A 26,602-nucleotide genomic window follows, 5' to 3' on the forward strand; every position below is an offset into this window, starting at 1 on the left:
TAAGTTGAGTTTTGCCTTCCAAAATCACTGTCAGAGCATCAAATCACTACAACACACAAAGAATGTACAGATGACAGGGCTACCTATCAAGTTCAAAGTGAAGATTTCAAATGATTGCCCAGGAGCTGGGGCAGGAAAGGCAGTGGTGGAGGCCCCATCCCTGGAGGTGTCCCAGAGCTGTGGGGATGTGGCATGGAGGGACACGGGCAGTGGGCATGGTGGGGTTGGGCTGGGGTTGGGTTTGTCCATCTTAGTGATCTTTTCACTTTCCTGCCCAAGGGGAAAATCCAAACAGCTTCTATCCTGCAGGTCCCAAGGTCGCAGGGGAAACTAAGCCACACTGTGCAGCTGGGAGCTCAGCTTGCTCCTCCCAGTTCAGGGAGGTCTGGGTTTGCTCCTGCTCGGCGCCCAGGAGCTGCTCCCTCTTTCCAGCAATCTGCTCAGCCTATGTTACTATATATAGCGCTTCTGGAGAAGTTATTACAGGTTGGTGCTTTTTTTCTTCCCCCCCCCCTCAACTCTCCTCATGTCTCGAGCTATTTTGGGTCTCTCTCTGACCCGATGTCCTTGGGCCCAGACATCTCATCACTCTTCCCTGATGCTCTGAGTGTACCAGGGCTGCCAGAAAGGCCTCATTGCACGGCTGCACCCAGCACAGGGCATCCAAGTGCAATGCTGAGGACTCCTCATGCATTCCCCAAGGCCATGGGCATGAGATGTATGAGATGGGAATTCAAGCTACCAAGAAAATCCTCACCCCCAAACAAACAAAAACCAATGACATCTATGTGCACAAGTTGAAAATGGAACCCCTGATAACACATGGCACGGATAGCTAAAGCTATTTAGTGTAATTACAGCTGATTTTTAGGCCCCATTAGCCAGAGCAGGTGGTTCTCAGAGCTGGCCATGGGAAGGTGCAGAAGCACAGCAAGTGGTAACCATGCCTGGGAGGACCTCATGGGCATAAACACAATGAAATCCCAGCGTGGGGTAACTGAGGGGAGGGGAAAAGATGACAACAGCAGCTTTGGCAATGAGGAATCATCCCTAAGGACAGAAGAATGTAGCCCAACCTATGGCTGCTCTGCAATGCTGTCACGGATGGGACCTTGTTGCCATCGTGGGATGTCACCAACGTCATCAGCTCTCATCCTCCTACAGGGAAGAGAGCCTATGGTTCCCCATAGAGAGATACATTCCTCTCTCCCTCCTGGTTTTGCAGGGATTTCAAGCCTCTGTTGCTGAGATAAAGGAGGCTGATGGTAAGTCAGGAGCAGGGATGGAGCAGGATGTGACACAGCAGGACATGGCCAGTGGGCAAAGGGGTTGAGTTGGGGGCTGGACTCTGTGATCTTAGTGGTGTATTTTTTCCAAGCTTAATGATTCTGTGGTTCTATGACACCATAGATGCAATGCCCACCTTCAGCTATCAGCCTGGATATCCCAGTGTGGATGACACCAGTAGCTTCAACAATAGGGCCACAATTGAAATCACCCCTGTTGCCTCCAAAAGCCTTAAATCCCACAATTTACCCCTTTGTCTGCACTGCCTGGATTTCCTAATTGCAAAAACATGGAGGAAATAAGAACCAGGAGGGATGGCGCATAAAGACACAGAGGCTGAGGAGCAGTGGATACGAAGAGCTGGGGTTCTCCAGCCGTGGGAACGAGGCAGGGAGCCCAACCTACTCCCTGTGTGCTGCAAAGCAGTTCCCAGCCCTGGTGGGACAGAGCAGAGCCAGAGCGCTTGGTATGCGCTGCACATCCCTGCGATGGAAGCTGGAAGAAAGCAATATCCTGCAGGAGCACGGGGCTGCCACTGCCATGGCAACGGGCCGGCTGCGCCAGCAGAGCTGGTCCCATCCCTCTGCAAAAGGGACGGAACCATTCCCAGCTCCTGAGCAAGGGATGGGTCAGGCAGTGAGAGAGCAAATGGGAGCTGAGCGCTGGGCACTGCAGGTGCACCCTGAGGGATTTTTAGGGGTGTGGTAGCCCTACAGTGAGGATGTAAAGAGGGTGGGAGGCCCCAGACCTTGCATAGATCCCAAAGACCTTCTTCCATACCCTGGTAAGGACACATGGGATGCCAAAGAGCGCTGTGGTGGAGGTCTGGCAGTGAGGACTGCCCAGAGTCTCTAAGTGTGATTTCCCTGGGGGCTGCAGGAGAGATGAGATTCAGGGCAACACATTTCTCCTTGAGGCCAAAGAGCAGGAACTAGCCCTGCAGGTGACACTGCAGGACACACAGTGCTGCAAACAGGGGGGTCAGGCTGTGGGTCAGAGCAAACCTCACAGCCAGGAATGGGTTACAGGATGGCTGTTCTAAATAAGCAGCAGCGAAACTGCTCTTCACATTGCCTCCAGAGCATGGATTTTGAGGGCACACAGAGCAGAGAGCCGTGGGTCACTTAGATGTAGGTCAGGTTCATTTGTCTCTTGTTCTGGTTGAGTCGAGCCTGTAGCAGCACTGCCCTCATGTGTGCTAGATCACGTAGGGGCAGGTGGATGGATGCCCTCGTGCTTCCTTGGGTGCCTTCCCACATGTAGCATCACCTGGATGCTCCTGGTGCACCCATGGATGGGCAGAGCCAGCGTGCTGCATCAGCTGCACGTGATAAGGGCATGGACTGAGCTCCTGCAGGTGCTGCTATTTAAGGAAAAGCCTAAAAAAGAGAAGATTAAAGCATGCCTACACTAAGCACTGCCCTCTGTGTCCCTGGGCAATGACAGGGACGCGTGACACCATGAACTGCCAAGCAGAGCAGACGATGGAAACCCAGATGGAGTGTGATGACCCCGGGGTAGAGAAGAGGAAGGGCTGTAAAAGCACTTCTTCCAAAGGGACTGAGATGCAGGAGCAGCACTGCCACACTGGTCCTTGCTCTGCTCTGCCACTCCTGGCAGCCCCTCGCTGCACCAAGGCTCCTCCAGGGCACCCAGAGCAGCATTTATGCTGCTTTGGTGTTTTTTTTTTTCTTGCTCTAAAGCTTTCAGATGTAACCAGGAAAGGAGGAATGAGCCATCCCAGAGCCAGGAGGGCAACCAGCTGCATTTGCTGGGTCTCAGGCACGCAAGGTGCGAAAAGCAAACTCAAATCCCCCCCCTTCTGGCTTTAAAAAGAAGAAAAGAAAGAGAAGCCCACCATTAATCTTCCCACAGCAATGTAACCAGGGCACTTTTCAGGCCCCCAGCACAGTGACTTCTCTCCTCTGATCCTGCCAAGCCCTTTTCTTTCTCTTCTTTCACAGCCGCTGGGTTTCAGCCCGCTGCTGGGAGGGGACAGAGCAGCACTCCTCACATCTCTGTGGCATTTGCTTCAGCTGGCAGAGCAGAATGAAGGCTTCCTTCCTCTGTGTGTCACAGGAAAATCCTCCCAGGGCACGCAAGCACACCTTCATGGCATCAGCAAATACAGCAGGAAGGGGGGGAGGTGGTTCACCAAAGCTAAGTGCAAGGGCTGCACCTGGTTCATAGCAACTCTCACTGCCAAGCTGAGGGATGAAAGGATGGAGCACAGCCCTGCTGAAAAGGACCTGGGGTACTGGTGGCTGGCAGCTCAGCAGTGTGCCTTCGCAGCCCAGTAAGCCAACTGTACCCTGGGTTGCATCCAAAGCAGCAAGGCCAGACCCAATAGCGGCCTTTCAGTATCTAAAGGGGCTGTAAGAAAGAAGGGGACAGACTCTTTAGCTGAGTCTGCTGTGATAGGACAAGGGGAAATGGATTCAAACTACAAGAGGGGAGCTTCAGACCGGAGCTAAGTTAGAGGTTCTTTACAGTCAGGGTGGTGAGGCTGTGGCACAGGCTGCACACAGAGCTGGTGGTACCCCATCCCTGCACACAGCCAAGGTCAGAGAATGGGGCTCTGAGCACTGATGGAGCTGTGAGTGTCCCTGCTCAGTGCAGGGAGGGCAAGCAGACGGCCTGCAAGGTCCATCCAACTCAGACAGTCCTACAACAAACTACACACACGTACTGCAGCCCTTACCCTTCAGTCCCTAACCACGTAATTACAGCTCTACGCTGTTGCTGAGCCAAGCTGCTCCCCATGGACCAGCCTCCCCCCGAGAAACCTCCCAGCCCTGCACGACGTGGAGCACAGAGCAGCCTTCAACCCAGTGCCCTTGCTTTCCCTTGAGTCCTTATGGCACACAGAGAGCATCATTCCACCCCGCTGCACCAGGCAGTGTGATTGCTGCTTGCGGGCTGCTTGCATGGACAGAAGGTTGGGCTGACCGCATTTTCCATGATCCAACTTAAATTATATACCTTTCCCTACACCCCACCATTAAAGCCCTAAAGTACACCCTCAAGCGCAACTTCCCCCTCTTGAGAATGGGTAACCTCCCTGCTTTGGTATCCAAGTGCCTGGAGTCTCTCCCTGGAAAATGTTTACCCCATAAATATCCAAATATTTATAAAAATGATGAAAACAAAAGGCAGGCAGGCTCAGTGCTCTCCTCCCTGCGCACTCTCCATGCTCTCTGCTTTGCACGGGATCGCAATGTTTTAGCGGCGGTGAATTAAAAGGCTGGGGAGCTGGAGCACAATGGACCTAAAAATCAACAGAGCACAACTGAAAACCAAACCCTGACGAAGACGGCGATTCGCTCTGGCACAAGCTTTTGTTACGCTTCATTGTGCTGGGGATCGCGCGCAACGGGAAAAATTTGCTGGGATTTAATAGGCCGGCACAGCTCAGAGAGCTGCCAGAAAGCAGCCCAAAGCTCAGAGCCACCATGGTTTTGTCACCAGGGAGTCAAATATACTCGTGAATGACAATGTCCTGGGCTCAGGACAGGGCCCCAGCTCCCCAGCGCTTGTCAGGTGCAGAAGCAAGACTTCCAAAGGATGTCAGCTAAGAGATCACTGGGATTTTCTTGCTGATTCCTAAGCCTGCATTAAGGCAGGTGGGTTTTCCTCTAGCAGAGTATAGGGAGCTGGGCTCTATCCTGCTTCAGATCAGACACCAATCCCACCTTGGCCACTGCTCCCAGGTAGCAGTGATAGGACAAGAAGGGATGGCCTCAAGTTGCACCAGGGGAGGCTCGGGTTGGACATTAGGAACAATATCTGCTCCAAAAGAGTGATGCATTGGCACAGCTGCCCAGGGAGGTGGGGGAGTCTTTATCCCTGGAGGTGTCCCAGAGCTGTGGGGATGTGGCACTGAGGGACGTGGGCAGTGGGCACGGTGGGGGTGGACTTGGGGATCTGAGAGGTCTTTTCCAAACTTAATGGTTCTGTGATTCTCTGATTCATTCACCAGCCCCGCTGAGTCAGGCAGAAGTCCCAGCCCACAAGACCAACAGCAGCAGATCAGCATGAAGGAGCATGTACGGAACTCCATGTTGGAGCCGGGGAAAGGAAAACAAAGCCAAAAAAGAAAATAAATGGGGTCATAACTTCACATTTTCCTCTGCTGCATTCACTTAAATTACAACACCTGGACTCCAGGCTGGGATGAGCTGTGCAGCTACGGGCTGCCTCTGCAACAGCATGCAAAGGTTGACAACCCAAAGAGTAGGTCCTGCCCTCCGCAGCAGTGCTGCATTTAACTTGAACATGGCACAGCCCAGCACCAAAGGGCATTGGACTGGGGCTTCTGCTCTTCACCACCTCTGACATCAGCTCTCAGCCTCACACCAGCAGGTAGCAGAGCTGAAAAAGATGAAAGCATCAGCTTGTGCAGAGAAAAACACTCCCGCCAGCATCCTGCTATCTCAGAGCTGTAAGGAAGTTTTTAACCACATCAAATTTTAACTACAGCTTTTAAAGGTTGCCTTTAAAACCAGCTCACAAACACACGTGGATGGGCAAGCGTTCGAATCAGAGCACGGTGACGCAATGCAGCCACGCACAACCTGACAACCAGGATCCTCACATCCTGACTCGTCTACATATCAAAGGGAACTGCTGGCTTCAGCTTTGCTCCTGCTTCTCTTCCTTGCATCTGTGGATCCTAACCCGGTCTCTTAGCAAAATCTGGGCAATGACATTCCAGGTCAGCCATCCCAATTTGTCCTCACCCTTCTCAAAGGTGCCTAGTTTGTTACCCCCTCGCCCCCCTACTACTTTGGCCATTTCTATCTTCTCAGCAAAGCTGGTTGGCAGCCAGCTGAGCACTGATGTTTAATGGATTGACATGTCGGTGGATTTCCTCAACACCCTCCCCCCTCCCCAACATTTAAATAAATAGAAGACAGGATTAAATAAATCAGCTTAAAATTACTTTTGAGCCATTCCCAGTTATGTCACATGGAGGAAATGCATCACCAGGGTCCTTTCTTCACTGCTTTTTTCAAATATTAATAAGCAGTGTAATTGCAACATGACTCACAGCAGTCTCCTGCCAAGCTGGAGAGCCTATCTGCGAGATGCAGGCTTTCTGGAGCATTGCAAAGGCAGATGTGTACTTGGGGACTCTTTTGGAGAGGTCTGCGTTGTAAGCAGCAGGGTATGGAAAATGGCCAGGCAGCCGCTTGCCTTTGCAAGCGCAAGTCATTCCCTTGCTTGCTCATTCCCTTCCCTCCTCTCTTCGCAGCCCCCTCGCACAAGGGATTTATTGTGGGGTTGGGTGCCCTGAGCATGTAATCTGGTGCAGAGAGCGCGTGATTTCTATTCCACGAGGAAGGTCTGGCGTGGGAAATGCTGAGGATCTCTGGCAGCTCTGTGCAGGATGTATCCAAACCCAGGGCAGCTGAAGGCAGAGGTGTTACCAGGGCCTGAGCCAAGCAAACCAAAGCTGCCAGCATCCCACCCCAACACCACAAGAACTCCAGAGTGCAACACAGGGGCAAGAAAAAGAGAAGGGTGCCAATACTGAGGAGACCAGACTGGGAAAAAAAGTGAAGGAGCAAGCTTGGAGTTGGAGAGTTTTGTATTGAGGAGCCAAAGAGCAGGCAGGAAGGCACAGAGAGTGAGCCCAGAGCAAGCTGGCTCCCTCATGGCTGCTGGATTCGTTTTGCTCACTGTGAGCCAGCCCAATGCTGTTGCAGATCTAACAACAAGGTGGCAAGCTGCTGCCAGAAAGCTAACTCCAAAAGCACAGCTTGGGGCAGATAAGCTTAGTCTTCAGCTCTGTCCCTAAGCCCAGCACGTCAGGCCAAGGCAACAAGCCTGCTGGCTGAGCCCTCTAAGCAACCTGATGGAGCTGTAGGTGTCCCTGTTCATCGCAGGGGAGTTGGAATAGATGGCCTTTAGCTGTCCCCTTCCAACTCAAATGATTCCCTGATTCTCCCCAGCACTGCTGCTCACCGGCCGGGCCCAGTGTGGTTGCTCAGAGGATGTCTCAAAGGCATGTTGACACAGACTATGAGGTAGCGTCTGACTTCTGATTCAAAGGACATGGGAAGTGGAGAAAGAAAGAAGCCTTCCCCGCAGTCTGGGGCGGCATGTCGGTGGGGGGAATGTATATGTGCTGGGGTGGCTCTGGGAAAAACCACCAGAAGAGGCTTTGGGGCACTGAGCGTAGATCCACCAGGCAAAGATGATGCTAGTGGTGGCTGCTGCTTAACCATTTTGTAAGGCCTTGCCTCTAAAACTTTCCAGCATCTGCAGGAAACAATTCCCTTCCTGTGTTCACAGCTACCACACAGTGTCTGAATTCCCACTCACTGAGGACCTGGTCAAGACCCACTCCTAGGCATGGCACTGGGGTCTTGACTCCCAGGGTGGGACTTGAATCTCAGGCAAGCAAAGAAGATACACATGAGTAGGTTTTGATGGACTGGCTCTCTGAGGTTGCAAAAGAAACCAGTCTAACTGAGACAGGAGGGATTTCAGCTGTGCAAGAGTGCAGCTCTGTGGGCTCACTGCACTGGTCCTTGTTTGGCCTAGCCAACAGGGCTGAATGAACACCCTAGTGCCAAAGCTGGCCAAGCCCTTGAAATCCCTTTGTCCGACCCAAGCATACCAGACAGAGCTTCTCCAAATCTTGGTTGGATGTGGGGATGGTGGGCTTCCAGAAAGACTTCTGCAGGGGCTGCAGCACTTACCTCATCTGACTCGTCTGAGAGGGTTCGCAGCAAGATGGGGAAGAGGCTGTCAGTGTGTCGGAACATCTAGAACCAGGGAGGTGAATGGCATCAGTCCCACAGGACAGATCAATACCCACCAAAGGACCTCAAGCACTCTCTGTGAAGCTGCCAAAAGCTTCACCAGCATTTTCCATCCCACCTGGAAGCATCTCCCTTAAGCAACCAGGGCAGCAGCAGCCAACCCCCTCATGAAAAATGCAGGCAGACACTTGGTTACAAAGCAGTCTGCAGGCAGACCTACTTCTGGGGCAGCACAGCACAGCCACTACAGGCTATGCTATGAAGCCCACAACCAAATCACACAACCATTCCCACTGACCAACTTCAGCCTAGGGGCTTGTTGATCCCACAGTTTTACTCCTAAGCCTCTTGGAATCACAGCAGTATCAGCCCTGTGGCAAGTCAGTGTTGTACTCAGGCTTTCTGTAGCATCTCCTGCTGATCCAGGTCCCAGCAAATTAAGGAACAAAGGCTAAAGCTTGGGTGCCCCTTTCCAACAAACTCAGTCCCACGGAGGAAGCAATAGGTTCATGTGCTGAGTCCCAGACCTACCTTACGAGGAGTCTTGATGTACAGGTGATAGAGCCATTTCAGGACTGCAATTCTGGTCATCATCCCAATGGATGTATCATGAAGGTGGCAATCCAGCACCTGAACTATTCCATCTAGGTTGAGCGTCACCTGGATTCTCTCAGAGCTGCACAGAAAGGAGAAGAGCTGGTTCAGCACTGAGATGCCCAATGCAATCCCACCCGTGGTGGAGAAGTCTATAATGCACCAGAGTCTGCATCCAACACCTCAGCTCAAGCCCTAAGAATCTAAATCATCCCTATGGTCTGCTGGAAAAGCCAGGAAGCAAGTTCAGCGCTTGCAAGAGGTCATAGCAATGCAGGCCAGGCATATGCTGCATGCATGTAGAGAATAAATGCAGCCTGAGAAGGGAAGATCAGCAACACCCAAATAGCACTGGCTTGGCTGCCTGCAGGCTTCCAGCTGCTCTAACCACACAGCCTCACCCATGCTGGCTTGCCACCACCACTGCTGCTTTCCTCAAGCCTCCACATCTGCTCCGAAAGGGAGCAGCAAACATGATGGGTCCAAAGAGCAGACATTTGCCCATATGATGTAGGTTAGCTTCTGATTGGCATGACAAGAATGGGAAGCGCAGTGAATGGGAACACAGTGGCACACCAAAAACTTGCCTTGGAAAGAACAGAAATTTTCCAGGCTTCGAGCTTTACCACTTTCCCAAAACAGCTGGTAGCTACACATATCAAAACACCACGCTAGAAGAATCCTGCAGCATAGCTACATTCAGGATCTGGTCCATAGGGCAGTCATCAGGTTTGGGGTACAGAGGCTAAAGATACATAACGTGCACTCGGGAGCCAAGTCAAGCTTGGTTGGTTCAGACACCTCCAGAAAACATCGAACCAAATGTCCTCAATCTACACCCACTGGGGCCACTCTACCAGGTGAGGGGACTCAGCCCCCACTAACCCAGCAGGTTTGCACCACTGACTGTAGATGGTGCAGTGGTTTTTGGGATGCAGCTCTCTGCTACAGAGCTGCCTTAAGAGCTAAGTCACTCCTTCCCTGCTTGAGCTACTGAATTATTCAAGGCTGGGCTGAGCTCCTGCAGGTTTTTCTGGCGTGCTCAGAGCTCCTCTGCATCGTGTTTGATAAGAAATCCTAAGGGGCAGATATCTCACGGTATAATTTGCAAGTAGAACGGCGGGCTTAATAGGATTTGATCTTCCCCAGGACACATGTTGGAAGGGCAAGGCGAGGAGGCTGCAGCCCCCTCACAGCCCTGCAAATATCCGACTGCTTCATCTGCGTCACTGAACAGATGACTGGGCCTGCAAATTACATTTCGAGTTGGACTAAGTTGTGCTTTGATGTCGCAAACAACAGCCGAGGGCCAAACAATCAAATGTTCAGAGCAGAGAGATGGGTTCAGGCCACTGGGTGGCTTCTTCTTAGAGGCCTCAATATGCCCAAGGGGAACAGCATCCCACTGGATTTAAGCCCCTCTGAACCTGGAGAGCTGCTGATGAGTGAAGCTGCACCTTTCTCCCCCTGCCCTGAACCCCTATTCCTGCTCCCCACTTCTAAGAGGCACTTTAACAGCTCGGATGAAGCTGCTCTCCCATCCCCTTCCTGCTTTTCCCAAGGAGCCAGCTCTGGTACATAGCCCGTGCTCCACCTGCCACCACAAGGCTCCTGATTGCAGAGCAGCACGAATCCTTGACCTGATTAAATCACCATGCCAAAATACACCGTGTGCCTGCACAGGATGGAAAAAGCTCCAGGTAATGTGAAAAACGTGCCTAGTATTTGCAGAGGCTGACAGAGGGGCTGGGCTGGAAGTGGCCCTGACGCTGCTCTGAAGCAGACATGGGGGATGCTGTGCTATGGAGGAAGGGGCCAGCACAGCAACAAAGCCATTTCAGACCTGCTCATGCAAAAAGAGCTCATCAAAACTCATTACTCAGTGATAGAGGATGGGGGGTGCGGTGGTCCCATGGACCACGCTCCTCTAGGCTGGAGCAGCAGCAGATTTTTATGCGTTTCAAGGGAGGAGGGCACTGCTTACATACAGTGAGCATTGCTGCTGCTCTGAAGCATGCTTACAGCTCGCTGTGCATCCCAGCTCTCCCTAATCCCCAGGCAGCACAGAGCAGGAGCTTGGGAGCGAGGGTAATGGCATTGCTTTAATGCGATCCTCTCGGGCTGATATGCAGGCTCCCAGTGTCGACAGCTGTGCCAGGGCAGATGTCAGATGTGATTGCTTCCATCTAACCCACTACCCTAGATTCTACTCCACTGTGCAGCCCTGGCACCTCCTCCACGGTCCATGTGCTGCAGCAAGCAGTTTTTCTGGAGGATTGAGCAATGGTGGGAGCTGCACCAGGCTCTTGCCTCTGGATATTGGGACCTTTTGCTGAAGCTAAACAGTGGCCGAGAAAGCTGAACCTCCCCCCCAGCACGTGATCTTGCCATTTCACAAGGCATCCTCCAGCATGGGAACGCTTCCCACTTTCCAAGTGCATTCAATGCTTTTCACCCCATTTCCCTTATCAACTCATTTTCTCGGTTCTTCCTCTTCTTCGTGGGCTTCTGCCATCTTTCTCCTCAGTGGTTCCTTTTCACTGCCAATCTCTGAGCTGTCATCTCCCTCCTGGCCTCTTGCCCAGCCCAGCTGCTTTCCTGACCCCATTTTCAGACAAGGTTAAGGTCCAGGCCAGGCTCTAGCCTTTAAGCGGGCTCAGCAAGCTGCATTGCCAAGGGTGGAAATATCCAGGTTCTTTCATTGTGGTCCAAGTCACAAGGGCATATCCCATATGGGCTGGCAGCTGTGCTGATGAACTGGACTAAGCTAGTGGCCAGGAGGTAAATAGCTCCTTTCTGCTCTCTGTCCCACAAGCTGTCGCTTGTTCATCCTCTATCACTCCTATTCTGATGCTCTTGGCTTCCTCCTGCTTGCTGTGATCTCTGAGTGCTGGAGGAGCACAAACTGCTCTCCCAGCTACAAGGACTGAATTTAGCAGAGCAACCCAGTGCAGTGAGCTGCAGGCACCAGAGTAGAGAATGGGGTGGCATGCTTGAGGTCCCCTGGTCAGCAAAGGGCACAGCATAGCCCACCTCATCTCTCCACGGCATGCAGGAGCAGGGCAGCCCTCCTGCACCATCTCCTGCTCCAAACCGCAGAGGAAGCTTAGGAGGAACCTCCCCAACAAGGCACGCTGGAGCCAAATGCTGCAATTTCAGCTTCCTACTAAGCCCTAACAACCATTCTTCCAGTTGCCTGATATAAACACAGCTGAGCCACGTGGCAGCAGTGTGCCCTCTCTGCAGAGGATGAATGACATCTGGTTGGACTGGAGAAGACAGTGCTCCCATCCCTGGGGCCACAATGCTTGTCCTCATGGCTCAGGACTGCCAGCCCTGCCCATAAGGGATGTCAAAGCAAAGCTATGGGCTGCCAGAGGCAATCTGGAGCAGCATCCCGAGGTCATCAGGCCTGGAAGACTGAGAAGGAGGCAGCCTTTCCTGACCAATAGTTTGGTGTCCTGGCACCAGTTTAATACCTGTGTACCTAATCCTGCTGAGACTTAACCATCAGCCCAGCAGGATGGCTGGGAGGTGTTCTCAAGCCTTCAAGTCTTGTTGATACAGTTAGGCAGCTCCAAGAGCCTAGAAAATGCCTTCCAGCCACGCTGGTCCAGAGATGCAGGACAGATGTCTGCTTCTCTTTCAGCAGCACACACTCCAGGAGGGAAATAAGGGCTCTGCTCCAGCAGCCACAGTTCCACTTCTCTATCGTGATCTGGGCTCAAATTCACAATGGCAGGGGCAGCAGCGTCAGCTGGGCCATGGAAAGGCTTCAGCATCTCTGAAACCTTGTGTCATCTCTTCTGTAGAAGCTGAATGCAGGAGTTCTGTTTTCCTGGGAAGCCCCAAGGCCCCTGCAGTCCCTGTCTCAGAACAGACACGGTCGTTACTTCCAAGTAAATGCTACCAGGAAGCTCTCTCCAAGTTCCATGTGAAGCCGGTGATTGCCATGGAAGCATTTTGGACTGCCTTCAGCACATTTTAGGAGTGGGGGTGGTCACTTTGTGGCCCCAGCAACGTGCCCAGAATCCATCTATGGAGCATTCAGACCTCACCATCTGCTTGGACTGCATCTTCACGCAATGCCTTCAGAGTTCCCCTCTTCTCTGCCCCTGCTGAAAGAGGTCCTCCTCCTCTCACTGCTGCTGCAGTGTTATCCTTCTGCAGGCGTCTGCATGGGGAGGGCAGGGGAAGGGGCGTGAGAGCCGGGTGCTGGCACAGGGCCTCACTTCATCCCTTGCTCTCAGGGGGAGACCAGGGGAAGCAGAGGGAATGAACAAAAACACAAGCACAGAGTGATTTCATCTTAAAAGGCAGCTGCAACTTCCTCTGTCCGCAGGCTTCCCAGCTTTAAATGGCAACAGAATGGTTTCCTGCGGTCCTGCCTTGACACCCAGTGGGCACTCGGTGTGCAGGCAGCTGCCTGCTCCCCAGTGGGAGTTATGGCTGCAGCTGCCTCCTGCTGCCCTCCCAGCGTGGCATCTCATGGTACAGAGGTCTGTGCTGCTGCTATGCCAGCTACTGTGCTCTGCCAGCATTAGAGGTGCAATTCAGCTGTTTATGTTCTTAAGAGACAATCTACTGACAGAACAGAACCCCTGGACTCCAGCCACCCAAGTAGATATGCAGAATGATGGGCACAGTCACATACAGCCCACCCAGCTCTATGCCAGCACCCCATAATGAGAGCCATGGGGAAAACACTTCAGGTCCTGATGGCAGCCAGCGTGGTGATAACACGGCATGGGGAAACGTGTTATCCGTGGCAGGTAAACTCCATGCCAAAACCTGGCATCTCCCATTCCAAAGGGCCGGGGAAACCTCAAGAAACCTCTCTGCAAACCCAGGCCTCCATACTCTCTTGTCTACGGTGCTCCAAAATGAGCTTTCCTTGTTGCATGGGGCAGCTGGCAGAACCAATGGACATCCAACACCAAGTGTGGGGTGTAGAGACAACAGCATCCCCCATGCATCCCACTGAGCTCAGTCTCACTGCCTTTACTCTCTTCCCCTCCCTCACCAAGATGCAAGCTCTCCAGGACAGAGATGCAGTTATCACGTATCCCTTTGACTTAGTGCCTCATTTTCTCTCCTCCCTTTCCAGCTTCAGCCTGACGTACACCCACTCCAGCACCTGCTAAACTTTACGGGCTGAGTCTGCAGCCATGAGTGTGGGAGGCTGGCAAAGAGCAGGGCCAGGATGCAGCGAGCACAGGGAAGTGGGGGGAAATCATTGAAGAGCCATAGAATGAAATCTAGAGACAAATGGAAACAATCTATGCTTTTGTAGGAGGAAAACAATCAAGGGCGTCATAAAGGAGAGGGAGTAGATGGGCTTTGAGGGGGTGCAAAAAAGGAATGGAGAGACACAGAAAATCAAACCTGAAAAAGCTGACGCTTGCAGTGCTCAGGGATGTTACGATGGGTATCACATGTCAGGCTGCTGGCAGGATGCAGCCAGGGTAATGCGAGCTATTTTGAGGATCACAACGAGGAATAAATATATGTGTAAGCACAATAGAAGCATGGCAAATAATGATCTCTTCGGAAGGCAGCAGGAATGATCTCTTACTGCAGGCAGCAGGAAGAAAGGAAAGATGGTTCTAAAAGCAGATGGGTTTGCTATTAAATCCCTTGGCAGCTGGATGGAAAGAAAGGTATTTGCAAGGGAGATGATTTAGATGAGATTTTGGGACCGATCATGCTGGGTATGAAGCAGCAATCTGCAGACGTGGGCCTGATGGATGCCACACAAGGCTGGCAGGGGGACAGGCTGGTGGCAGGGGCTGCAAGGACACCTCATCCCTCAGGCAGCTGGAGCTGGGCTGCAAGCCCTGAGCCATGCCTCAATGCCTGCCCTACAGCACCGTACTGTGGTGGGCTGCCAGGACTGCAGTGCTGCAGAAGCACGAAGCTGAATTTTAAGCTCTTCCACTGGCTCCAGATGGTTTGTGTCCTCTTTCTTCACATGAGATTGATGCCTTTGCATGAGATTAACTCCTTGCAAAGGCAGAAGGGAACTGAGTGTCTGCTACTGCGGTTAAGCTAGAAAAGCCACTACCAAAACCAACACCCACATTCTCTCTGCCTTAACCCTTCTTTTAGTGGGGATCTCCAGCCGGAGTGGCTTGAATACAGAAGAGGTGCAGAACCCTGAGTGCACAGACACTGGCTGCCTGTGCTGTAGGTGCCTCTGCTCATTGCAGAGGAGTCGGACCAGATGGCCTTTGAAGGTCCCTTCCAAATCAAACAATCCCATGAATTTATCACTGAGACAAGGCACTGAGGTGCAAACGCTCCCTCTGTCATGCATCCCACTGCAATCTGAGACCCCATTTGGTTTCCAACCCACATCATGCTTCCCACAGCTTTGCCAGCATCCATCACTCACAGTTTGCAACAACCAGCCCCTACCTGGTTACTGTGCAGACACTGGCGTTGCTCACATTGGACTCACCAGACGCTTCCAGAGAGCCTGCAGGCAGACAGAAAGGAGACATGGTTAGTGGGATGACAGGGAAGGCAGACAGCAGGAGCGGCATGGCCTTCTGCAGGCACCTCCCGTCATTGTTTCAGGGACCCAAGGATCCATTTCACACTCAGCATCAAGCTTGTGCACGATGCTAGTACAGTACAACCACCACCAGCTAAAACGCAGGCTGCATATCTTCAGACCTGTGCCTCTGGGCTTCTCTCTTCATAACTGGGGGAGGACCCCAACATGAGCTCAGACAGCCAGGAACTCTGTGCTATGCTGCTCAAATTACAAGACACACATGTAGTTGTAACAAGCGAGGGCTGCCTCCCAAAGTCCAGATTTCAATGGCCACAGGACAGCACATCAGCATAGGAAGGGCTGAGCACTGGGCCATCCTCACCTTGGCCAGCTGTCCCATGCTGTGGCTCCATATGGAAAGCAATAAACTCAAGCAGCTTTCCAGCCTCTGCTCCATACCAGACAGGTCCCTGCAGAGCCGCTTTAAATCAAATGCACAGCTTGGCTGAGCCCCACTGAAGCAATCTTACAGCAAAGGGCTGCTGAGATTTTTAGAGAGCTCAAGCTGTGCAAGTCAAGGAGTCCGTGCTGGACACAGTTTGAACCTGGGTCTCACAAGCACAGTGGCAAAGCATAAAAAGATGAAGTTGGCTCCTTATGCCCCCTATTGCCAGCTGCCTCTACTTGCACACAGCAGAACTGCCACATCAGCACAAAGGGAGCAAAGAAGAGATTTTCAGCTGTGAAAGCATCACCCTGATCCAGCCTGCTTGTAGGTGCACTATCATCTACGCAAAGGGGTAAGTATTAAAGCAATCACATTTTTAATTGACATTTTAACCAAAGAATTTCTTATGACAATACAGGAAGGAAAAAAAGTTTTGCTGCTCCAACAAGGCATTACATTTTTCCCCTCCATCCCTTCCAAAAAGCTGCTGCATTGGCCGGGAATCGAACCCGGGCCTCCCGCGTGGCAGGCGAGAATTCTACCACTGAACCACCAATGCTGCGCTGGTTGCTCCCTGTGCCCACAGGCTGTGCTGCTCATCCCAGCTGTGTGTGCTGACAGTGCAGCCCTGCTGCCCCGGGCTGCTGCACGCCTCCTCACCTCACACCTGGCTGCTGCTGCACAAGAAAACCCTTCTGCCTTCCATTTTCACCCTCTCCGTTCCCTCTTCCAGCAGGATTTTTCAAGTGGTGTTTGTGGGCAATGCTACAGGGAAGCACTGGGCTGAACATGGGACTCCAGAAGAATAAGCCCATGTTACATGTATTTTATGTGGCCAACACAGTTGTGTCAGAGGTAGCTTTAGTCATCCTGGGACAATGGCATCTGTTGAGGGGATGCTAGAAGGTTAAAGGCACTGCTGTCTGTATCAGTATTTTGGGTATCATTACCCCCAAAACCTTATCTGTTTTGTTTCTTCCCACTTGACTACTCTTCCAAGCTTCCCATCACAAGTTAATGGCCATGGTGATGTGAAATGTGCTGGGATGTTCACCAGACCATGCAGTACTGCCTGGGCTGCAGGTTGGATCAGGGTCCCACTCTGCAGGCAGCACCAAGTGTGTGTGTGTCTCAGCAGAGGATCAGCTGTGAAACAGGACTTTAGGGGTCATGGAAAGTGCAGGAGTTCCCTAGCACAGGCAACCAAACCAACTTAAGACCTTCTCAAGACCTTTCCCCAACCTTCACCACCTCTCCAATGACCCAGGCCAGTAGGGACTCACCACTGGATGCTGCCTCTGGCTTGGTGACGGGCTCCTCTGGGTTGGGCTCTGCTGACAGGGTTATTGACTGCTTGGCCTCATCCATCTCATCGTCCTCTGGGATGACAAGCTTCATCAGACTCTGGTTGCACACGTTTGCCACCTCTTTGATGTCTGAGTGGAGGCAGTGTAAGGAACACGCAGTCTCATGCATGCTAGGTGCCATACCTGGCCAGCCACAGAGGAGCCATCACAGCCCAACCACAGCTGCCTCAGCTCCCTTCACATCCAAATGGCTGGGGTGGCTTATAGCACTCAGGGGACAGGACTCCCCCTGGCCTTCTCCGGGAGCAGCTCAGTTACAAGGATACTCTTCTTGCGATCATCGTAGGAGAGACACGGCAGGACAGCAGTCAGGATCCCAGAGGAGTAAGGCAGCATCACTCGGCCAGCCAGCTGGATGAACTCCCTCATCCAGCACATGGCAGTCAGCTGGATCAGATCGTCTGGAGGACACAGGATAAGCAGAAGTGAGGGCAGTGACAGTAAACTCTACAGGATAAGAACTGCTTGCAACCACAGAGCTGATTGGACTTAACAGAGCCCAAAGGGAAGGGCCTCTTTTTCAACCAGTCTCTAGTCTGGACAGAGTCTAGTATGGGATCACACAGGAGCTTGCCAAGCTGCTGGGCAAGCTAGATATCCTTCTCAGAAAGGTCAACCAACTGCAGATGTATGCAGTTGTATCACTGCATACACAGCAGACCCTATAGTGCAGCACTAACACAAAGTATCAGGCACATCAAGCTCAACTGTCCCGTCAATGTAATAAGTACCACCTCAAAATCTTTCCCCAAACAAGTCCCCACGAAAATCTTTCCAGATGTGCTGGATAACCACAGGTGCTACCCACAGCCAGTTATTTAACTTTCAGGCACCACCACTACTGTATACTTGTGATAACACCTGTTCTATATTTGAGGTGGAAAAAGTAGCAGTGCCAGCCAGGGGAGAACTGCTCCAGAGCATCACACAAAGACAGATCTCCTGAGAGCTGCCTGCCCACCCTTTTTTTAGCAGGCTTTTCATGCACAACAGGAAAGAAAGGGTAAGGGTGTGAGGTGGTATAACATGGCTGGTAAACAGGAAAACCCTGAGCCTCAATCAATGGGTTGACACTGCAGACCCAAAGCTAAGTTCCAGCTCCTGCCAGCTTAGCACTGAACACTCACCTGCAGCCTGGCAGTGGATCACCAGGATATTGGCCATTTCTGCAAACTTGACACTAGAGGGATTCTTCTTGATCTCCTTGAGGAACTCCCCAAGAGCCACCTCACACCTGAAGACAGACAGACAAGTAAACACTCCTCTGCCACCAAAGAAGTCAGTGAACAGCCTCCCACACTCCCACAGTGAGAACATGCATGGCATGGCACTTATATACATCTACTCAGCCCCACATCAAAAGCTGCAGACTCCCATAGGGCACGTTGGCACCCACAACAAATACAAACCCATCCCAAGGTAACAGACAAGCTCTTATCTGCTCCGAGGACAGACTATGGAGTAAAAGCAAGATATGGGCCACAGACCCCTGTGCATCTGCTCCATTTTGGGTCCAAATTTACCCTACCACATATACACACAAACCAAGAAAGATGGAGGCAATGGAAGTCCCACATATCTTCCCTTCTGAGAACAAGCACATGTTTGGGATGGGGAGCACAAAGGGGAACAAGGGTAAGGGTGAGATGGAAGGGCAGATCCCCAAAGCTTTCAGCACTTGTTCCTCAATATGAATGCCCTGGGAAACAAAGTATGATAGGGCCTGGCACTGGGAAAGAGCCAGGCTTGTCTCAGCACTTATTATGCCCTATCAAACAGGTCCAGTCACTTGCTTTAATTGCAAGAGCTAAGATCCTCTGAACTCACTGAGAACATCCAGCCACTCCCCTGTTTCAAAATGCTCCTCCAACCTGAGTCTTAGCAATGGATCTGAAAGGCCAGCTCTCAATGCTTGCTTACTCTCTGCACCCAGGAGACTTGGGGTTGGCGCTGCACCTCGCTGAGAGGCTGCTTGCAAATCTCCTATCGCAGAAGCACACATGAGCATCCCTTTTAAGATGCCAAGCACAGGGGCTGAGGAGGCAATGGATGCACTGAGCAAGAACAGTTTGTACCACAGCACAAAGACATCACAATGTCCCCCGCAGCCACTGTAGCCACAACAACCTGGGGAAGGGAGGCCTTGGCCAAGGACTGATCCACCAAACAAGCCAGCTAGGCTGTTTGTCTCCCACTGTGAATGTGTAGTTTAGCTACAGTTATGTAGAACTGCAAACAAATGAAGTGTGTGACTAACACAATGCATGAGCCTGTTGCAGGGAAACGTGCTGGTTCCAGAGCAAAGCACAGACCTGGCCCCCAGGCAGCCTCCACACTCACATTTTCCGTATCTCTTTACTGTTGTCTCCCAGGATCTGGAAGAGCCCATCCAGGATTTCTGGCAGGTAATCCAAAAGGTTGATGTCGGGCACAGACTCTAAGACCAGGATCTAGCTCGGGGAAGGTACAAGAAAGAAGATGGGTGAGTTATGGAGAAGCTAACTAACATCACCAGCACAAATCTGGTGCAGTACTGAGGGATGCTGAGCTACAGGAAGGAGGGGAGAATTGCTGCCTGTGTGAGACAGGGAGGGAAGGACAAGAGGATAGCATGGAGCTGCCCACCTCAGAAAGCTGGGCTAGCGAAGGAGGCAAGGGATCAGACTGCAGCACTGCTGCATTTCCAATCACAGCTCCCTAACAGCAGGGATCACAAACAACTACCAAAATGCCAGCAAGCAGATGTGCAATGACAAACAGCATGGCTGAAATAGAGAGCCCCAAGGCACATCTGCCCATCCCTCCCTCAAGGCCCTGGTCATATATTAACAGCTTCTGCCTTGCACAGAAATCAGACAGTGAATGGAGATCACTTGCTTCCTGGACAGCAACATCTCTTCACCACTGCTGGGTTTGCAGGGGTCCCTTAAACTTGCATTTGGAAAGCAAACAGTAAGCTGTTGTCCCTAGGGAGACTGTAACCTCTAGGTCATGATACATTTATTCATACAAGCAATGCTTGGTCTGTATTTACTAACTTGCTTTGCAAAGCTGTGAACCACAGTGGCAGAAGTGCACCACCATGTATGTGTGACTGCAACAGTGATGTCACTGGGAGCTGGCATTTTAAAGAAGCAGAAGTTGCTGACTTAAAATAAGGCCTGAGCAAACTCAGGTCCCTGGGTTTACACATCACTGTGGACATCTGCTGTCTGCCCAGGCACAGGATGCCGACGAGCAACAGTGCTTGGAGGAGAGACACACGTGGCTCAGTGTGTACCTACCCAGGATATGATGAACTGACGGGCATATTGGTTGTTGGAGTAAATCCTCTCGCGCAGCAGTGGGATGAAGCCTACCAAGTCAAACTGGTTACTCTCTGTCACGATGTCCTGCACAACCCAAGCAGAGTGTGTCAGAAGGTAAGCCCAGCACCCAGCACATGCTGCCCCCACCCAGCCCTTTTTAAGGCACATGACAGGATAAGGATCACAAGATGCTGACAAGCAGCTCTGTCAGAGAGCAGTGAGTTCTCCTGCCTGCTGGGAGACTCTGGGAGAAAGAATCATATGGTTTATTTGGGTGATGAGGCAGGAATTCCCCCTCAGGCAGTAAATAACTGTGTGTTGGATGCACCGAGGAAGGCTCCTACTGCCTGGCTGAACAGGAGGAGGGTGGGACCTTCTCCAGTTCATGCCTCATTGGTGTATCGCACACATGAGCGAGCAACTTTGATGTAATCATACGTGTCAGTGACTGGAGAGTCCCCGGCCTTTCTCTTAGAGCTCTTCCTATATGCTTGACAGATTTTGCTGCACAACAAAGTTCCTCAGACCAGAGCAGTGGAGCAGATCCCCTCTGCACTGCAGGCTCCCAGCAGGAAGGACTAAAACAAGGAATACAGAGACTGCACTGACTGGTGTGTTAATGAGGAGAGGGGGCATGACCTGGCAGGGAGCTACTTCACTCCAAGTGGAACTGTGTAGTCTGCAGAAGTAAAAGCTCCCCAGCAGACAGAACAGGAAGAGGAACCAAGTGCCCCTTCCCTGGGAGCAGCAGCTCTGATCTTCATCTCTCTTTGTTCCTCATTTAGGCACAGGAGAAAAGAAGAAAATTAGACGATCAACCCTCCTGCTGTCCAAGACAGAGGTGCAACTTCCCTCAGATTAAATCCTTGCTTCCCCAGAAAAATGGCTCCCAAGAGCTAAACATTCATTTTGCATTGCAGTATCTACAAGCTCCTCAAACCAGCCACCAGTCTCTCAATTTATCAAGCTACAACCAGTGCCAGAAATAACCACTTTGGCAGAAGCCTCAGGATCACAATGGGATGGTTTTAGCAGGTGCAGCCTGCTAGACCAGCATGTCCCCATGAGAACTCTGCCATGACAAGTCAGGCAGCACAAAAGCACGTTAAAGCTGCCTACCACTCTTGCCTCCTGCACCAAGGATTCTCAGCTAGAAGGGGAAACACACCTTGAGAAGTCGATCTAGGAGCTCAGAGCCACTTTTGACATTTGGGTCAGGATCAGCAGCCAGCTGTAAAGAACAGAAACAAAAGCCATTATAACAGCAGGTCCCAAGCCTTTTCCCATCTCTGCAGTGGAGCTCCTAGTATGTTCATAGGATGCACGCAGAGAACTCTTAATCCCTGACTCATCATTAGGCTCCAACAAGTTCTTCAGAGAGACTTCCTTAGGGGAATATCAAGCACCTATCACCTTCCCACGCCAAGAAGGTTTCTATGTGTCAGCACCCACATCATGGCAGACAAAAATGAGTATGCACTGATAAGCTGCAAAGGCGAGCGTATGTAGACATGGTTTTGACCCCACATGACTTTAAAAAGCTGTGGTGCTGCAGAGCCACTTTGCATTGTCTTACCCCACTGAATAAGGAGCAGAAATACACATCTTGGAGGTGGAAACCAAGAACAAGGTACCTTATAGTGAACTCTGGCATCCCCAACACCAACGCAGAAATATTTTATGCAGTCCTTCAGACATGCCTAGTCAAAGCAGACCAGTTTCCTTAAAAAGATGGTATCAAACAACTTGGTTTGTTTGATCCTAGAAAGAAGAGTGCCAGGGAACAAGATGTACCATTCCAGTGAGGGAAAGGAAAAACCCCCAGGGTCTTAGAGGAAGCTTCTTACCTTGCTGAGGCCATCAAAGAGCACATTGAAGTGCGGGAGGACGGAGCCTCTGGCCACCTTCACAATGTTATACAGGGCCTCACAAGCATAGTACCGCAGTCGACTATCAGCATCATTGAAACACGTCAGCACTGGTTCAATCAGCTCCTTCAGGTAGAGCCCAGAGTCCTGATGGACAGAAGGAGACTAGTGAGTTGAGAACCATGGGGAGAGGACAGAGGTGGCCCTGCCATTGGTCCTGGAATAAAGCACAAGGGCATGGCGCAAGAATTCAGGCCCATTGTGGCCTATGCTTGGCCCAGTATCGCTATCATCTTTATTTGTTACTACGGTCTCTCTGCTGTAGGTGCTGGTTTCTGCGCAAATCCATTGAGGTTTCCAGGACACCCCAAACACCAGAGAGCAACACACCAACCCTACCCACAACCTGACAACTGAGCAAAGCAACACAGCTCCCAGAAGGAGAAGCAACTCAGTAGAGCCACATCTGCTGGGTTATTCCTTGTACCATCTGGAGCTGGGCAGCAGGAAGGATGTGGTAACAGAGGCTTTACAAAGAAAACCAGCACTCACCAAATCACCTCCAGAAAGACCAACTGCACCAAGGCCTGGGCTACCAGAAAACAGGCAGCATTAGTGCGTGCAGCTGCTTAAAGACAGGTGCTACAGCTCTTGGAGCTCAGCTGGACACAGCTGCAGCTCTGATTTCCAGGCAAGAGCAGACAGTGCAGCTCCACTCTTACAGAAAGCATTCTTGCTGCTTTCTCATGCTGAAGTCTGTCCTCCTGAAAGAGCCATGCAAGGCAGAACACAAGGCAAACAAACTGCCATTTCTCAAGCATCTAGCAAAGGAGATGGCAAGAAAATCAACAATGGGAAGAGCAGCAGACTAAGGAGTTTAGCTTTAAGTTTTATCAGAGTCCTTCAGGGCCACCAAACACAACTCCTCCATCCCCCAGAGCACAAACTGCACTGCCCCAGCAATGTCCAGAAGGCAAAGCAGGGTTAAGTTTCCCAGCTACACCTCTTGGACTCTTTATAGGCTGGCAGCAGAACAGAGTGCTGCTGACCCAAGAGAGGGGTGATGTGCAAAGAGACTCTGCACTTTAACAATAGGATGACAAAAGGAGCATTGCTCAGAAGCATGTGGCCATCAGCTTAAAGGCTGTTAACCTGAAAGACGTCATGCTTCAGAGCATCTGTTTCGACTGGTTGTGACTTTCATTAAAAGCAGATTAACCAAATTAAAATACACCTTGCAGTGCTTCTAACAGAGACAGTCTGCTCTTCCTAAACCCTGTGCTTTCTTTACATACACCCTACTACAAACCCAAATGACTCCCTCCCTTGTAGGCACTTTCCAAAACGAACCCCGTGTGGTTTTACTGAAAAGCCCAATGGAGCTCTGAGTCCACAGAGTGCCTGCTCTCCTCAGCAGAGATCTGTGTGCTCTGGCCTAGCCCCAGAGGTAACTTACTGAGCTTATTCCTTTTAATGAGAGGTAAGCAAGAGAGGAAGCCCTTAATTGGGATGGAAATCAGTCAGCCTTAGGCAGAAGGAGCACAAAGGGCATCCATGTAACACCTCCAGAGCTGGACTGAATGATTAATGCTTTCAGCAAGGAAAACTTCTACCAAATCGATAAGAAGTTATAACTTAGGCTAATACAGCTTTACAGCTCACACTGCCTGCTTGCTTTGACCACAAATCAGGCATGATTTTGTCTGAAATTTAACCACACTCCCCTGCCTGTGCTGCTGGAGCGTGGTGAACTTCCGAAGGAAAGGTTATGCTTATTGTATTCCATTAATACCAACTCATACGTAATTTCTGCCATCTGGGTAACCAGCTGCACATACAGAAATGGAGACAATGTCACCAGCCGTCAGCAGTCAGTATATTCTGCTTCTACACTTCAGAAAATTCTGGCTTCGGCTGACTCTTAAACAGGACCAGATTTCAGCTGCAACCTGCTGAGCCCAGCCCTATTTTCAGTTCAGCAGCAACACTCACTCAAAACACATCAGCTGGAAATATAGATGCACTGACACCAAGGCTGGGGAGCTGCCAAGGTTTGACCCAGGCCAGAAAGCACTCCAGAGCTCACAGCACACGGCTGGGTCCACCGGGGAATCTCATTCACAACCTGGTGTCACACTGCAACATGGGAAGCCATGTAGCTGGGGAGCAGCCAGCCCCAGTCTTTCCCTGGTACACTGTGGAGCACAGTTCCTCTCTCACAACAGGGAGCCAAAAAACACTCACACTTACCTTGCCCAGGGCAATGGAGCAAGCAGCCAAGCCGATGAGTCCCCCTTTCCGGCTGTGGGGGTGTTGGGAGAGTGCAAACTCCTGCGACAGGATCAGGATCACATGCTTGATTTGAGATGTGTTGTTCTGAGCCACAAACTCTCGCACCAGCCTGGGGAGAGAGGAGGAAAGCACATGGGAAGCCACAGATTTTGCCTCATGCAAGTGCCTGGGGGCTTGGCTCACTGTGGCTGCCAGAAAGCAGCTTCTACAAAGGAGGATTCCTTCCATTCCCAAGGGACTAAGAGGCAAAAGAAGCCAATAACGCAAACACCCTCTGCACCGAGCTGTACAACTCATACCAAAGCAGGTTTTGTCCCACCTTCTCTTCTGTTTGCTTACCCACTCTCCCCTCGAGGGCGATGCCCACCAGCTCAGCACCCCCAGCCCAGCACCCCCAGCCTCCCTCCCCAGCAGCGCTGGGCCAAGGCAGCTGTGCAGGCAGCTGCACACAGCTGGAGCATTGGTGGTTCAGTGGTAGAATTCTCGCCTGCCACGCGGGAGGCCCGGGTTCGATTCCCGGCCAATGCAACAGAATATTTTTCTTTTCCCTCTTGGTTTCTGTATCCAGGATGAGAACAGCAGCCTCAGTATCTCAGCCTAAATAATTATCATTTACTTCAACCCGTGATGAAGGCTTAAAAATTTCCAACACCAAACACTATCTGCTTTTTTATTGCTGCTGTACCAAACCTGGCCAACCCCAATGCTCAGTATCTTACTCTCAGCCACCCTTTCAAGCCTCTGCACTAACCCTGCCCCAGCTGCATGAAGCCAGGCAGGCACCGAGGGGCTTGAAAACCTCACACTGGCCATCACTCTCCCGTCACATACTGTGTAGCTGAACCATTACAGGAGATATTTATGGCCTTCTCGCATCTACATGATGATTGTCAGCCTCCTCTCACCCTGCTGTGAACAGAGCTGCTGCCTTCTTTCTCCTTGGAGGCATCACAAAGCCCCCCGTACTCTTCTTCATCCCAAAGCTGAATTTGGTAACAGCCACTCTCACAAAATGCTGATCCCAGGCCACATCTCTGCCTCCCAGTCCCACCCCGGCACCATCAGGAGCACGCAATGAGCCCTGCGAGCACAGAGGGAATCTCTTTACAGCTTGGATTTAATGAACAGAATGGGGCTGTGGATTGAAGTGAAAAAAACCCTGATATCCCAGGAGTCAGAAGGGGGGACCAACTTTCTATGCAGATGGATAGTGATAGGACAAGGGGGAGTGGTTTTAAACTGAGATAGGGGAGGTTCAGTATTAGATACAGATATTAGGAGGAAGTTTTTCCACTCAGATGCACTGGAACAGGCTGCCCAGAGAGCCGGGAGTGCCCCATAACTGGAGGCGTTCAAGGCCAGGCTGGAAGGGGCTGTGGGCAGTCTGATCTAGTGGCTGGCAACTGTGCCCACAGCCATTCTATGACTTTATGACCCCTGTGAGTTTAAGGGGTGAACTAAGGGAGGAAGAGGCACTGAACAGCAACATACACAGCATGAGGGAGTCTGCACACAGCAGGAGCTGCTGCACATTATGGGGGAGAGAGATGGGAGGTACCTGCACTGAGGGAGCAAGTTCCTCCTCACAGGATGCTGTAGGCATAACAATGACATGTGTAGTGCTGTTCTGTGACTAGTTTAGATTGAGCTAAATAGTAGAAAGGGTTGGGCTTTGTCCTCATCCTCATGGTAGCCTTCCCAATTTGGGTGTCCAGCTCCATCAGCAGATCCCAAATCTGATTTTGGTCGGTACAAACCAACCACGAAGCCACAGTACTGGGGCAAAACAGGTCAGATCCACAGAATCACAGAACCATAGGGATCGGAAAGGAACTCTGGAAATCCCCCAGTCCAGCCCACTGATAAAGCAGGTTCCTTACAGTGAGTTACATAGGAAAGCATCCAGACAGGCCTTGAGTATCTCCAGAGAAGAAGATTCCATCACCTCTCTGGGCAGTCTTTTCCAGTGCTCCTCACCTTCACAGCAAAGATGTTCTTCTCTTCTTCATGTTCCTATGAACTGTGCTCTTAGTTTGTGCCTGTTGTCGCTCCTTGTTCTGCTGCTGGCCACCACTGGGAAGAGCCTGGCACTTGACTCTCACTCTTCAGAGACTCAGAAGCACTGATAAGATCTCCACTCCAGGCTGAACAGCCTTTCCCCACACAGGA

General features: G+C 51.4%; 1 protein-coding gene and 2 non-coding genes across 5 annotated transcripts in view; 1 reads left to right on the forward strand and 2 right to left on the reverse strand.

The window, feature by feature from the left end:
• The window catches only part of VAC14 (VAC14 component of PIKFYVE complex), a 49,660-nt gene that overhangs the window by 22,353 nt on the left and 705 nt on the right, over positions 1-26,602 (reverse strand). For 2 of the 3 annotated variants that reach the window (XR_014947443.1, XM_015873853.2), the window contains exons 2-12: positions 24,392-24,542; positions 22,121-22,288; positions 21,442-21,504; positions 20,250-20,357; positions 19,306-19,415; positions 18,093-18,199; positions 17,232-17,366; positions 16,882-17,034; positions 15,069-15,129; positions 8,589-8,733; positions 7,995-8,060 (exon numbers count right to left, since the gene is read on the reverse strand). Coding sequence is in view for 2 of the 3 variants with exons in the window: in XM_015873853.2 (XP_015729339.2) it covers positions 7,995-8,060; positions 8,589-8,733; positions 15,069-15,129; positions 16,882-17,034; positions 17,232-17,366; positions 18,093-18,199; positions 19,306-19,415; positions 20,250-20,357; positions 21,442-21,504; positions 22,121-22,288; positions 24,392-24,542 (1,267 nt within the window). In the remaining variant the exon portion in view is untranslated. Of the gene's footprint in view, positions 1-7,994; positions 8,061-8,588; positions 8,734-15,068; positions 15,130-16,881; positions 17,035-17,231; positions 17,367-18,092; positions 18,200-19,305; positions 19,416-20,249; positions 20,358-21,441; positions 21,505-21,907; positions 21,985-22,120; positions 22,289-24,391; positions 24,543-26,602 lie in introns of those variants that run through there. The other variant, XM_032447025.2, reaches the window with a different exon arrangement.
• Positions 16,087-16,157, reverse strand: TRNAG-GCC (transfer RNA glycine (anticodon GCC)). The gene has a single exon. It is a non-coding gene; the product is annotated as a tRNA-Gly (tRNA).
• On the forward strand, positions 24,891-24,961 carry TRNAG-GCC (transfer RNA glycine (anticodon GCC)). Its single transcript has one exon. It is a non-coding gene; the product is annotated as a tRNA-Gly (tRNA).

Source organism: Coturnix japonica, chromosome 6, assembly GCF_054131305.1.
Source record: "Coturnix japonica strain WE chromosome 6, WE-NBRP24, whole genome shotgun sequence".
NCBI classification, from domain to species: domain Eukaryota; kingdom Metazoa; phylum Chordata; class Aves; order Galliformes; family Phasianidae; genus Coturnix; species Coturnix japonica.